This window comes from Choloepus didactylus, chromosome 10, assembly GCF_015220235.1.
Source record: "Choloepus didactylus isolate mChoDid1 chromosome 10, mChoDid1.pri, whole genome shotgun sequence".
Lineage (NCBI taxonomy): Eukaryota > Metazoa > Chordata > Mammalia > Pilosa > Megalonychidae > Choloepus > Choloepus didactylus.
The window spans coordinates 126,227,677-126,243,149 of NC_051316.1; the positions used below are offsets into that span (position 1 = coordinate 126,227,677).

Sequence of the window (15,473 nt, forward strand, 5' to 3'; positions counted from 1 at the left end):
ACTGGAGTTTTGAAGATGACAGCAACACATAACAAAATAGCATTTTTTAATTAAATAAATCTAGAATATCCCATTGACCTCAAAGTATCAATACAATGTTCTTACCGTACAACTACACTGAGAAAAATCTAACCCAACATTTGAGGTATTATCAGTTTATTCATGAGTCTGATTTTCATCTGTGAAAAAATCTCCACACCTGGGAATCCTGGTAAATACCCAAACTAAATAGTTACTTTTTTGTTGTTGTTGTTAGGGGGAATAGAAGGCACAACAGTAGAATATGCATCTTGATAGAAAAATACTATAAAGTTTAATTTTCTGAATCCCGAGAGTTAACATTTTATGATCACCCTTTGGAAAGAGGGTATTTTGGAACGAGTTTTCAAAAATCAGAGTGCAAAGCTTATGCGTGTTTTTACTATGTCCAACATCACATTCACATCTTGCAAAATGATTTCCTTACAAAAGTGGAGCATCAGTTTTTTGGGGGGACTGTCACTGCCCTCAGCTGAGCGTCCACTGGGCGTGGAGTCCAGAGGCCCCCAGTCTCCTCTGAGGGGCTCCCGCCCGGAGACACTAGGACATGCGCTCCTTGAAGAACCATTTCTGATGGTCTGAGCTGGTGCAGTCTCGTAAGAGCGGCACGAAGCTGTTGCCAGATGCCGCCTTCTCAGCCTGGACACATTTCCTGGACTGTACGTGAAATAAATAACTATCCTGCAAAAGATGACAGACATTGGCTTTGCAGGAGAATTACAAGTGAGTCCTCAAAAAAGTATTTTTTCCCTTAAAATATGTTCTTAAACACAGAGGGTGCGATTTTTATCATTTAGAAATATTTATCAAGGGGCAACTGAGTGCACTGTAAAAAGGCAGTCAGGGGCTGTCCCGGGGGGAGGGGTGCCAGGCAAGGGGGGAGGTGGGCCACAACCCCCCCCCCCCCCCGGAGCTCGTCCCTGTGTCGGATCACTTCGCCAGGGCCGACGCTGCCACCTGCTGGCGGCTCTGGGGATCTGTCAGACCCTATATCTCAGCCTTGCTGCTGTGCTTTTCCGTCAGGGAAATCGGGTGCAAAAATCCTTTGTTTAACTCATTCACTTCTCTTAGTTCAACTTATTCCATCCCTGGAGATTTCTTCCTTTTATGTATTTAAGTGGGGAGTCAGGAAATGGGCTACGCTCCAGCTCAGCCAGAGACCAACTGAGTCCCTTGGCCACTGGGCTTGAACCCCCTCACCTGTCGGGAGAGGGGCAGGTAGAAGGTGTCACTGAGAGGAGGTGGGCTGGACAGCACAGCCAATTCCCAAGCCCCCCAAGTCTGCGAGCCTCTGTAATGCCCACCCCCTTCTTTCTTCCAACTTGGGCTCAATTCATCTTTCCCTCCCAACTTGGCCCCGCCTCTCTCATAAGCTATAAACCCCAAGAAACTCATAGCTGAGCAGCAAACCGGAAGAACTAACCAGACACCTGACCCCAAGGACAAGAAGCCTTGGAAAGGAAATTAGGTGGAATTGCTTCTCAACGATATGAACCTTGAAAGTCCTTAAAAGTGCTCCTAAAGTGCCTTTAGAGTGATTTAAGAATAATTAAATAAAATAGCCCTTCTCCCCCCGCATCTAAGCAAACTTTCTTTTCTTTATATGGTCATGGAAATTTAAGACAAAAATATAAGGATAAAATAAATCAATTGTATCCCTTCCATCTTGCATCACTGTTCCTTGGAGGCTGGCAGCCTACGATGGCTTACAGCTTACAACAGACAGAGGCAGAGGGCAAAGATTATTGCTGGGAAAGAAAGGGGCTTGCTGATTAACTTGGAAAACCTCAAAAAAAGAAAACAAGGGGGAGGGCATTAAGAAGGATAGTAAACTCTTGGGGTTTGCAGAAGTATTTTCCCTCTTATTTTCTTATGTCAAATAGACACCACTGGGGTACCTGCATTTGCAGTGTAGCCTGAGAATTTCTCTGCAAATTATAACATTTTCCTATGGAATAATGTACATCCAACTCTATCATATTTTGAATTCAGCCCCCTTGCAAACACCTAGATGATTTCCATCCCTGGGGCTGAGTTGGGGGTGAGCCTTCCAGAGAGGTAAAAGAAAACTTTTTTTTTCTCTTGAATTATATGCTTTGGCCTTATCCCCTCTTGTGCTTTAGGGTGAGTCGAAGGAGATGCTGATTCACGGGCCCTGCTGCTTGCTGGCGCCTTTCAGGCCTGAACAACAAGCGGTTCCGAATGCAGGATGACCATTCAGAGACCAACTCCATTATGCAGGTGTTTTCTGGGTTATTATCCCACAAGTAACAAGCTCTCTTTCTAGAGTTTGATGGTTTCCAAAGCATACTTACGGCCACACACCTAGTCCCCACTAGAGGAGAGAGGCTGCTATTCGGATCCCCTTTTCCAGATGGGGAAAATGAGCCTCAAAGTTGAGTGACTTATACTCAGATCTGATCTCACATCCGTCCACTATATCTGCTTCACTCCTTTAAACCCCATCTCATCCTTCAAATGCATCTGGAGACTTCCTCTCCCGTGACAAACCCCGGTGTACGGAAACAGACGAGACGGAGAGGGAGTTAATTAACAGTGGAGGAAAGAAGGAAAGGCTCCCGGCTGGAAGCTGGGGCGCTGACAACCCGCCCCCCTCGGGCTGCAGGGAGGGTCCAGCCTCCCGGGGTCCTGTCCCCAGCTGCATCCCCAAGAGGAGCTGGGACCCCGCGGAGACTGTTTCCTTCACACTCCCTGGAAGAAAGGAGCCGGAGCCGGCTCACTCACCACCTGCAGGATGAACTTCTGGCTCTCGGGGACTTCCTTCTCCGTGCAGAGCTGCATGGTGAGAATGTCCACTTCCAGGCCCGCGGCGATGCAGGCCTCTGGCTGGTGGGTGTTATAGCGGATTTCATTCCGCGACGTGTACTCAAAAAACTAAAAACAGGGCAGCCAGCATGCTCCAGTGACCCCTCAGGCCGGGAAAGAGGGGGAACCCCTGGACAAGAGCCCGCGGTCCACACTGCAAACCCTGGGGTACCCCTTTCCCCCATGCCCTTGCCTCCGATGCTGAGGACTCCCCTCCCCTCCGATGGCCTGGGAACCGTCGCCCCTGCCTCCAGGGAAAGTGGCTGGTTTTTCTTTTTCCCTGTATTTTCCCACGGAGAGAAGTATGGGGCTTTTGTATGGGGCACTGGGTGTGGGTGCTGGGAGATCCCTGGAGGAGAACCGGGGCTCCGGGCACCCCTGAAAGAGAACCCGGGGTCCTGGCACTTCCCCTCGCCCCCAACCGGCCTGTGAGATGGAGCAGCTGAGGCCCCCGCAGGCCAGTGCTCGCGCAGGTGCTCAGGCCCCGCTGAGCAGGTGCACGGAAGGGCCCTCTCCTCGGGCCTGTCCCCCCGGCTGGACCCGGCGGGTGGGCTGGGGCTGCCGGGCCTAACCCCACACCGCACAGAATGGCAGGGCGGAAGACGGCCTTCCCAGCAACCTTGATCAGCCACTTCCTCTCTTTCTCCTCAGTCTCTCTGGCCCTCAACTCGAAAGACCATGGACTTGGTGGTGACTGCTATGCTGTAAAGTGCTGTGCACAAGCAAGCATGTGACTGCTAATGGGGAGGCTTGGTTCCTCCGGGATGATAGTTCGCCCCCTCTAGTGTGCCTGGGAACTACCTCCATGCTGATTACAAACAGTGATCAGGAGGGAAGACGAAGCCCAGCACAGCCATGCAACGAACAGGACCCAACTGTCCTGACCCATGTTAGGACATGGACGGTCTGAAGACACGATGCTGAAAGAAGCCAGACACCAAGGGGCAGATACTGTAGGACTCCACTTATGGGAAATACCTCCAACAGGCAAATTCAGAGACAGAAAGTAGATCAGAGGTTACCAGGGGCCAGGGAGGGGGTGTGGGGGGTCCCTTCTCAATGGCAACAGGGTTTCTGTTTGGGGTGATGAAAGAGTTCTGCTAATGGATGGCGATGGCACCACAACCCTGTTCATGTAATTGATGCCGCTGGGTTGTACACTGAAAAGTGGTTAAAACAGCGAGTTTATGATATATACCTGTGTTACCACAGTAAAATTTTGAGGAAAATTTTATCAGAAGGAACAAAAAATACTGATTCCTGGCCCCACCCCGGAGAGGGAACCCTTCTGCCCGAGATGAGGCCAAGGAAGCTACATTTTTAAGCAGACGTCCTTCCCCACAGCCTTCCAGAAGATTCTGACACAGGTGGCAAACCAATCTCCGGGAAAGCTGGCTGAACAAGGGGCTTGGACTCCTAGGTTGGGGATACTGGGGGTCTGCACTTGCCGGCTGCCAGGGGGCGTGGGTGGGCCAGTCAGCGGGTCACTTTGGAGGAGCACTGTTCTAGAGAGGGTTGAAAACCCTGGTTGACTGAAGGTCACTGCCTCCGAACTCTGACTCCTGCTGCTCACCATACGGAGGCTTAATACGCAAGTGCGGCTGAGGCAAATCCAGATGGGAAAACTTTTGAATCCCCACCCCTTCCTCTCAGGGTGTCTGATGCGTCTTTGAGGCAGTGAAGCTTTAAGGGTCCAGAACAAACACTTCCCTCAACAACTCCGTATTCTGGTGGTGCCAGCTCTGGTGGGCACATCCGCTTTCCTGGCCTTGGTGGGGGGGCTGTTCTGGCCTGAGGACCCCCTAGGACCGCCCCTTCCCTGCCCTGCTGAAGCAGATTGTCTGGGCCAAAAACTAAGACAATTTCCCTAAACACCATTTTACAATACACACCCATGTGTCAAAACCTATCATTAATTTCATTTGAGAATTAATTCTAAGGAAATCATACAAAATGGATATCTGTGGTTTTACTTTCCATCATTTTTTCCTGACCAAAGAAATTAGTTGCAGGATTATTTATAATTGCAAAAAAAAAGGGAGTGGGGTGGGAGCCCTGTTAACTAAACTGTAATGTACCCCCACACTAGAGCACCAAGAGGCCATTAAGAATGAGTCTCAAGGGTCTACTGATAATATAAGAAAAAATATTTATGATGAAATAAATGGAAATAATAGGATACAGAACACAGAGTCATTATGGTAACTATTTAAAACAGATCATCTAAGGCCTGTGCACCAAGCAAGATGGGAAGGAAATAAGTCTTAATTTTAACAGTGGTTATGCCAGGTCCCACCACTTGCTCTGTACTTCCACATTTTACATTTCCCCAGTGTTCTATAATGAGCATCGATTATTTTATAATGGAAAAAAATCAAAGATTTAATTAAAATACACATAGCTTCCCCCCCTTCCCTCTTTAGAGGCCTCCATGAGCAAATCATTTTATGGGGCAACCCTCACCGTCCTCTCCCTGCCCAATAGCCTTGTGCTGCAGAGAAGCACCTACCTGGTTCTGGCCCAACCCGTGACAGGGATACAGAAGGACCTGCTGTCCCACAACTTCGTTTTCACCAGGAGGGTTATAGTCAAAGCAGTATCCCTTTAGTCCTCTGTTCTGCAGCTGAACAAAACATAAAGGTGAACTCTGGCCCAGATTTACACCCAACAACAGATCCCAAGCAAGGCTCTGGGGGAGGGTAAAGGGGGTGAGAGGAGGGTCTGCCTGGAGAACTGGGCCCCTTCCCTCTCAGCTCTCTATGGTTGAAGAAGTGCTTTCCCATCCTTTACCATAGGCAGGATCATCATCTCCCCCATCTTACAGATAAAAAATCCAAGAATCCGTTTTTAACCTTTTATGTTCTGAAAGCCACACTTCTTTGTTTCTCATTAATGGCAGCCTTATTACTGCACTAGTCCAGACATCCAAGCTACCATCTCACATATGTGTCAAGGAGCTCTTGCTATTGTGCATCCACAAAGGATGCAATCCCAATCCCAATCGAGTGGCTCAGCATCCCCCGACACAGAAGTCCAGCAGTCCAGGAAATGCATAGCAAAGGGCCAACGGCTAGCCCAAGATCATGCAGTAGAGATACCCACAACTTGAATCCAGGACTCTGACTCCGGTCCAGTGCTCTCTCCATCGCGCAACAGTCTTGTGTCATCCACCAAGGTACCTTGGGCTCTAAAACCTTCTATCCTAGGAGTGAAAAGCCTTAGGAGGTTCCATGCACCTTCCCTCCAGGAGCCTCTAGGGAAAGACTCAAGCATTCCAAATCCCTTCCTGGAGAGTTCAAAGAACCTTCAGTGGCCCCTCCTGAACCCTGTGTCTGCTCTGTCCTCTCTCCACCCCTGACTAAGCTTGTTCTGCAGACAGGTCTCCAGACATACAGAAAGAAGGATTTCAAAAGCCATTAACTCATTAAGCACGAACATCCACATCCTTGAGATTACTTTGCTCTCTGAAGGAACCCAGAAATTAGGAGTTGCGTAAAATGATCACATGTCACCCAGTCATGAAGTTCCCGACATCGACCAGTAAGGACTTCACCCCAATAAGCTATGTATGTTCAGAAAGAGCTGGTCTACCAAACAACCTGCAAAAACACTAGCAAGAAAAAAGGGAAGAATATCTAAAGAGTAAAGCTGAAATTGATTAAGCTAACTATATCAAGTTGATGACTGACACACAGAAAAGTATAATTTTAAATTACTTCAAAGTATAGCACGTCTGACTACACTTCTTTGGTGGAATGTACTGTATAAACAAATAGGGCTACAAAGAAATCCTCAAGCTCATTCAGCACAACATTGGCAGTGGGAATACTAAATTGTTTTGAAACTCTTTTAAATATACTTCAGGATAAAGTAAATAAGTCATTATGTTAATATTGTTAGAAACCAAGATTTTCAGTGTAAGGAGAACTACAAGTATAATCTCAAAGAACAAACCCTCTAAGATTATATCTGAACTTGAAATAACAATATGAACTCATGATCTATTTCTCAAAAATATGTATTTTCTGCAGAAAAATGTTGTAATTGGTGGATCTGGGTATCTGGAGGGATAGGGGTATGCTGGAGTTCTCTTTATGGGGTTTGTGTTATTTTTCTAACTGTCCTGTAAGTTTGAAAGAAATTCAAATAAAAAGTTTTTAAGAAGTATGTATTTCCTTTCTCTGCCCGTGGCAAAGGCCTAGAGCTTTGTTTTCCAACAGAGCAGCCACTGGTTGTGTGTGGCTTCTGGGCACTTGGAAATGTGGTTACTCCATATTGAGATGTGCTGTCTGTGTAAACGACACACTGGATTTCAAAGACTCAGTATGAAGAAAATTTAAAATATCTTGAATTAACTTTTTTTTTTTAATTTTATTTTGAAATAAATTCAAACTTACAGGAACAGTTGCAAAAACAATACAAACCCCATACACAGAACTCCAGCATACCCTGACCCCCCTCCCGATACCCTGATCCACCAACTTTAACGTACTGTCACACCACCATTTCTTTCTTTCCCTCCCTCCCTCCCTCCCTATCACCCATCATCTATTGCTCTGTCTTCTGAACATATGAGAGCAAGCTGCACACATCCTTGAACAAACAATAAATCACATATACATTTCCCATGAACAAGAACATTCTTTTATGCATTCCCTTTAAGCGCAGCTAAGAAGTTCAAGAAATTCAACATTGATACAAAGCTTACATTCTATATTTCCTTTTTTTTTCTTATGTCCCAACTGTGTCCCTTTGAGCCTCCTCTCCTCCATCCTCAGATCCCATCCAGGATCATCCTTGGCATTTAATTGTCATTATCTATTTAGACTGTCTTTTTTTTTTTTTTCTTCACTTGTGGAAAACATATATACAAGCCTAAATCTTCCCATTCCAACCCCTCCCTTGCATTCCATTAGTGGGATTAATCACATTTAGAATGTTGCAATGCTATCACCTTCCTATCATCCATTACTAGAAATTTCCCTTCACCCCAAACAGAAACCCTACACTCATTTCTTAACTCCCCATTGCCCCATCCCCCACTTCTTATAACCCATACTCCACCTTTCATCTCTATGGTCATATTCTCTGATACTTTCTTTGTGTTTACCGTGGGGCTTAAATTTAACCTCATAAGTCTATAACAATCTTGTTTTTCTTTGCTATCAACTTAACTTCAATAGGACACATAAACTTTGTTCCTTTACTCCTCCATTCCCCCACCTTTATGTAGTTGTTGTCAAAAATTACATATTTTACAATGAGTCCCAAACCACTGATTTATCATTACAGTTTATGTATTTTAGATCCTATAGGAAGTAAATAGTGGCATTACAAATCAAAAATACAGTAGTATTGGTATTTATATTTGCCATGTAATCTTTACTGGAAATCTTTATTTCTTCATGTGGTTTCAGTCAATTGCTTAGGGTCCCTTCCTTTCAGCCTGCTCAATTCCCTTCAGCATTTCTTATAGGACTGATCTACTGGTGATGAAGTCCCTTAGCTTTTGATTATCCGGGAATGTTTTCATCTCCCCCTCATTTTTACCCTCCAGGTGTTTGTGAATTTTCTAAGTCTCTGATGGTTATTGACTTCTATTTGTGGTCAGAGAATGTGCTTTGAATAAATTCAAAATTTTTTTTTTTTTAATTTATTGAGGCTTGTTTTATGTCCCAGCCTATGGTCTTGTTCTGGTTTGCTAATGCTGCGGAATGCAAAACACCAGAGATGGACTGGCTTTTATAAAAAGGGGGTTTATTTGGCTACACAGTTACAGTCTTAAGGCCATAAAGTGTCCAAGGTAACACATCAGTAATCGGGTACCTTCACTGGAGGATGGCCAATGGCATCCAGAAAACCTCTGTTAGCTGGGAAGACACGTGGCTGATGTCTACTCCAAAGTTCTGGTTTCAAAATGGCTTTCTCCCAGGATGTTCCTCTCTAGCAAGCTTGCTCCTCTTCAAAACGTCACCCACAGCTGCACTGAGTTCCTTCTCTTTGAGTCAGCTCATTTATATGGCTCCACTGATCAAGACCCACCCTGAATGGGTGGGGCCATGCCTCCATGGGAATATCTCATCAGAGTCATCACCCACAGCTGGGTGGGGCAAATTCCAAGCAAATCTAATCAGCACCAAAATGTCTGCCACACAAGACTACATCAAAGAATATGGCTTTTTCTGGGGGACATAATACATTCAAACCGGCACAGGTCTATTCTGGAGAAAGATCCGTGATCACTAGAGAAGAATGTGTGTTCTGGTGATTTGGGATGTATTGTTCTATATATGTCTGTTAAACTTCTCTCTCTCTCTCTCTCCTTTCTTTGTTTCTCTGTTGGTAGGGCTCCCTTTAGTATCTGAAGTAGGGCAGGTCTTTTATTAGCAAAATCTCTCAGCATTTGTCTGTCTGTGAAAAATTTAAGCTCTCCCTCAAATTGAAGGAGAGTTTTGCTGGATAAAGTATTCTTGGTTGGAAATTTTTTCTCTCAGAATTTTAAATATGTCATGCCACTGCCTTCTCATCTCCATGGTGGCCGCTGAGTAATCACTACTAAGTCTTATGTTGTTTCCTTTGAATGTGGTGAATTGCTTTTCTCTTGCTGCTTTCAGAACTTTCTCCTTCTCTTCAGTATTTGACAGTCTGATCATAATATGTCTTGGAGCGGGTTTATTTGGATTTATTCTATTTGGAGTTCACTGGGCATTTATGCTTTGTGTATTTATATTGTGCAGAAGGTTTGGGACGTTTTTCCCAACAATTGATTTGAATACTCTTTCTAGACTTTTACCCTTCTCTTCCCCTTCTGGGACACCAATGAGTATTAAATTTGGATGTTTTATTTTATCTATCGTATCCCTGAGATCCATTTTGATTTTTTCAATTTTTTTCCTCATTCTTTCTTTTGTTCTTTCATTTTTCATTCTGTGGTCCTTGAGGACACTGAGTCATTGTTCAACTTCCTCTAATCTTGTATTATGAGTATCCAGAGTCTTTAATTTGGCCAACAGTTTTTTTTATTTCCATAAGATTTTCTATTTTTTTATTTACTCTTGCAATTTCTTCTCTACGTTCTTCTAGGGTTCTTTATGTCCTTTATATCCTGTGCCATGCTCTTCTTCATGTCCTTTATATCCTGTGCCATGCTCTTGTTGTTTGATTTTAGTTCTTTAATTAATTGCGCCAAGTACTGTGTCTCTTCTGATCTTTTGATTTGGGTGTTTGGCTTTGGGTTCTCCATATAGTCTGGTTTTATCATATGCTTTAAGATTTTCTGTTGTTTTTAGCATCTTGGTATTTGCTTTACTTGATAGGGTTCTTTCAGGGTCTATAAAATACGAATCTCTAATTTGTCACATCTACAACTTGGTGACATACACTTTCTCTAACTAACCAGCAGATGGCATCTGCGAGTCACCTATTCCCCTCAAGTTAGTTCTCCTCAACTTTGACTTTGTGGTGTGTGGGGGTCTGATTCTCGTTGGGTTCAATTGGTGCACCAAGTTTGGGTGTGTTGTTGGTGCTGTCCACCCTGAATGTGGGGCATGTGTCTGAACGGTTAAGGAGGCAGGGAAGCTTCAATAATCAAATCTCCTAGGTGTTCCCAGAGATTTAAGGCTGTTGCAAGAGTCCAAGCCTTCACCTCAGTCCCGCCACAGATCATCTCTGCCGCTGACCCACAAGTCCCTGGCACTGGAGTAGGGTCCCTGGGATTTCCGAGTGGGTCCCCCTTCTCAGCCATGCTCTTCCAGGACCCCTGCCTAGGGAAGGCTGTGCCATGTTACAAGTGTGCACTGGCCCTCCAGGGAAGCCCTGCGCTGCTGGGCCATGCAGGGTCGTTCCCAGCCTGCTGTAAAGATGGTTGAATGGGGCATGTTAATTTCCCCCTCTTTGTACAGCTCCACCTTCCCAGCTCCGGGACAATTAGTTGTGGGTGCCCTAAAGGCCACTGTCCACGGATGATATTGTGGTGTGTGCACGGTGCTGCGGGAAACACTCCATCACACTGGGACTCTTGGCATGGCTCTGGACTATGGGTCCAGCCCCAGGTGGGAGCGTCCCAAGCCTACCAGGGAGATGGTTGCAAGGGGCATGGCTTCTTTCTCCTTTTGCCTCCCCTCTGCCCTCCTGGCCCCGAGACAATCAGCAGCGGGTATGGGAAGGGCTATCCACTACGCCAGACACCAAGGCGTTGGGACAGCCCGCTCCTGCCATGCTTCACTGCGCAGTTCTCACCGTTGTATCTGCAGTCAGTCCCAGGTTTTTTTTTATAAAGAACTAGTCCACCTCCAAACGCCAACCCACAGTTTCCCCACACCACAGTGTGACTGCCGGGCTTTCAGCCAGCTCACTCACTCGTTTCAGAATGTAGACTCCCAGTTTCACCAAATGCAAGGTCCCTGTGGATTTAGCAGACCTTGTCCGGCTGGTGCATCACTGGGACTCATGTTCTGGGTCACTTTCTGGCTGTTATCTAGTATTTTTCACAGAGGTGTTTTTTGACCTGTCTTACCTAGCCGCCATCTTGGGTTCTTCCCGAATTAACTTTTATATTAATTACGTGCTGAAATGATAATATTTGGAATGCACTGGGCTAAATGAAATATATTACTAACACCACTTGTTTTTCTTTTTTAATATGCTCCTAGAAAATCTTAAATGGCCCGTGTGGCTCACATTACATTTCTATGGGATGTTGTGGTCTAGTGGCAACAACAACCCATAGCATTGGGCACCCCCCGCATCCAGACTGCAGTCTCTGAACACCGTTCCCCAATAAAAGGACCAGGGCTTCTTGGGGGGATGGCAGGAAATGTGTAAGATGAGTATGGGACAACTTGGCCAGAAACCAAGGAGGCTAACAAAGCCTCTGTACCAAGGTCCAAGAAGACAGACTCCAACGTGAAGAGGCTCCCACCAGCCATAGATGGGCCGATCTGAACATTAAAAAAGATATTGAACTGATAGAGAAACACACTGACCACAATAAACTACAATTTACAATGATATTCAAAAGAGGGAAAAGCCATCAGAACAACTGAAGGAAACTGAAGTAGCCAACTCTGACTCTGAAAATAGAAAGAGAAACAGAGAAAGACCTGAGAGTTTGTCACGCCTCTTCCATATGGACGCCAAATTTCATGGACCAAATTGTCCCAGATAATGAGGTAATGTTCTTCTTTACATAAGAATTCCAGCTGATAGATGTGGAAGAAATGAAAGAATTAGAAAAATCCCATTGGGTAACTCCATTTGAAATAATGGATCTGGGTGATGATGATCAATGGCTACTAAAAACATTAGACGGAAGGCTGGCTGGGCATTTTATAATGGACAGTTTGAGTGAAACTCACTGAACCCACTGCTCTCTCTTAACATCACTAAAAACACAAAGAGACATCATGTGCTCCCAGTAGGATATGTTCTGAAATACAAAGCACCACCCATGAAGCATTGCCAAAAAAGTTATATGACTCTAAAAAAATCTTTAGACCTAACTTTCATTTTAAAGAAATACGGGGGAGAGAAGAACAAACTACAAGACACCAAAAAGAAACAAACAGATAACTTAAATGTGGAGACACTCTACAAGACAACTGATCTGACCTTATTTTTTCAACAAGAGAATAGCATAAAAGAAAGAAGTAAAAGGAGGGGGGCAGCTCTAGAGAAAAAGAGACTTAAGAAACAAGATACAACAACAGAATTCCATGGGTGGACCTTGTTTGGATCCCATCTCAAACCAGCCAATTACCAAAAGGCATTTGTGAGAAACTGGGGGAATCTAAATAAGGACTTGGATATTCAACAATACCAAGAAATTATTGTTCATTTGATTGGGTGTGATGATGGCTCAGTAGTTTTGTTAGAAAAGAGCCAAAATTTTGAGTAGGAAACTCCAGAATCAATCTCTCTACCAAAACAACTATGGAACTGGCAGGAACTGCCTGAATCAACTACTTTGGAACTCTGGAGTCTAATGGAACACTGCAGCATCCAGGGAAGAGTCAAAGGACAAGGCCGGTAATTGAAGCAAATATTGTTGAATTTATCCTCTGTGCAGTGGCTACCACTCCACGTCCCCCAACTGCATGGCAGGCAGCAGTGAAGATGAAAGCCCAGGCTCCTGGTGCAACTTGGTGCCACGGTGGGCTATGAGGACCCTAGTTCTCCAAAATCCTGAGCTGTATGGTCATCTCACTGATCACTGCTTTTGATCAGCTACTTCACATGGCCAGGGGTTGGCTCTGGGTGAAGCTTTGTTCCAACTCCCTCAGGTTACAGTGACAGAGGAGTCTTAAAGAGCCATTACTTTTTTCCTCTCTCTTTTCTCTTTCCATTCTCCCATTTGGGAGTGGGGGTAAAAGTAGCTTAGAAAAGTCACAAATTGATGGCTCAAGCTCTCAACATCAACAACAAAACCTAGCATTCCCAGAAGAGTGAGAGAACTACATTTCCAGAATTATGAAAACATAATACTCAGAATATCCAGTTCCCAACAAAAATGACAAAGCACACAAAGAATCAGGAAAGTATGGCCCATACACAGGAGAAAAGAATTCACCAGAAAGTATCCCTGAGGAAGCTCATACATTGGAACTATCAGTCAAACACTTTACATCAACCATGCTAAATATGTTCAGTGAACTAAAAGAATCCGTATACAAATAACTAAAGGAAAGTAGGAAAACATTGTCTGAACAAAATAAAGAGACAGGAAGTATAAAAAAGGAACCAAATGGAAATTTTGGAGCTGCAAAGTACACTAAATGAAATTTAAAAACTCACTAGATGATTCAACAGAAGATACTGAACAGGCAGAAGGAAGGCTCGAATAGGCAGAAGAAAGGACTGGTGAACTTGGAGACAAGACAAGTGAAATTATCCAGTGTGAGGAGCAGAAAGAAAAGGTAATGAAGAAAAATGAGCCTGAGAGACCTGTGGGACACCATCAAGTATTCCAAAATATGTGTCTCTGGAGTCTCAGAAGAAGACAGAAAGGGGCAACAAAAATATTTGAAGAAATAATGGCCAAAAACTTCCCAAATCTGATGAAAGCAAAATCTCAAAAAACTCCAAGCAAAACAGACTCTCGAACACACATAATAGTAAAATTGTCAAAATCAAAAGACAGAGAGAATTTTGAAAGCCACAAGGGAAAAACAACTTGTCACATACAAGGGATCCTCAATAAGATTTCTCACCTGAAACCACGGAGGCCAGAAGACACTGGGATTGCATATTTAAAGCCCTTAAGGAAAAAACACTCTCAACCAAGAATTCTGTATCTGGCAAAATTATCTTTCAAAAATGAAAGATAAATTAAGACACTTACAGATAAAGAAAAGCTGCAAGAATTCAGCTTTCTGCCCTACAAGAAATGCTAAAGGGAGTCCTGCAGGCTGAAATAAAAGAACTACACAGTAACTCAAAGCCATAAGAAGAAATAAAGAATATCGGTAAAGGTAAAGCAACTAAATACAAAACAAGGTAGTAATGAAGTAATTTGAGGAACAAATAACATACAAGACATACTAAATGGCAGAAGTAAATCCTTCCTTCTCAGTTATTACCTTCACTGTCAATAGATAAAACTCCCCTTTTAAAGGGCAGAGATAGGCAGACTGAATGAAAAAAACATGGTCCATCTCTATGCTGTCTAAAGGAGACTCTAAAAAAAAAGACACAAAGAAGTTGAAAGTTAAAGGGTAGAAAAAGATATTTCATGTAAACAGTAATCAAAAGAAAGCTGGGGTGGCTATATTATTGTCAGACCACATAGATTTTTAAATCAGAGAGATTACAAGAGACAAAGAAAGACAAAACCGAAGCTCTAGATTCCTTGTCCAGAGAAAAAGAGAATCTGGTGAGATCTTAGAACAAATACAAGACAAGGGACAAAATCTCTGAAATTAGAGAGTTCAAGGCATAGAAGCAACAAAAAATACCAACATCTCACTAGCAAGTGTTTCATTTCTCTGGAACCAGAATGAGGGGGCACAGAAACTAGCTCAGGGTTTCTGACATCATCATCCTGAGCCCCAAACCTTCCTCACTTTTCCTGGGAGCGCACCCTTCCTCTGAGACCGCAAGTTAAACACTCTGGGCATGGTAAGCAAGACATCAGGAGGCAGAGATAGGTCCAAGAGGCTCTCCAGAGCACTGCTGACCCAGCAGAGCTGAGGCCAGTGAAAATAAAAGGAATACATATCATTCAATAATCATCACAGTAATAATTGGTTTAGGCAAAAAACATCAACGGATGTAAAAATCTCGAAGTGAATGTTTTCAGAAGCACAAGGTACAAATTGTCTCAAAGAATCTACCCATGGATTACTGAATTACAAAAGGGAAACTGGTAAATTTGCAATGGAGAAACCTGACAGACTCCACCTTAACCAAGTGCTCAAAATTCACTTTACCAACAATAACACAGACTGACATGAGGGTCCTCCTGAAATGAAGCATCTAAGAAAGACACCATATCTCTTCTGTGGTATTACTGCCAAAAGTGCTCGTGCTTAATTTAATCACAAGGAAACACCAGACAAGCAAAATTGAGAGACACTCTACAAAGTAACAGACCTGTAGCCTTCAAGAATGGA

At 44.0% G+C, this 15,473-nt stretch overlaps 1 protein-coding gene across 1 annotated transcript in view; it reads right to left on the reverse strand.

Moving 5' to 3' along the window:
- Positions 1 to 288: 288 nt before the first annotated feature.
- Positions 289 to 15,473, reverse strand: part of GALNT12 (polypeptide N-acetylgalactosaminyltransferase 12) — a 48,433-nt gene continuing 33,248 nt past the window's right edge. The window contains exons 8-10 of the mRNA XM_037797272.1: positions 5,375 to 5,488; positions 2,785 to 2,934; positions 289 to 720 (exon numbers count right to left, since the gene is read on the reverse strand). Coding sequence (XP_037653200.1) covers positions 580 to 720; positions 2,785 to 2,934; positions 5,375 to 5,488 — 405 coding nt within the window. The 3' untranslated portion in view covers positions 289 to 579. The remainder of the gene's footprint in view (positions 721 to 2,784; positions 2,935 to 5,374; positions 5,489 to 15,473) is intronic.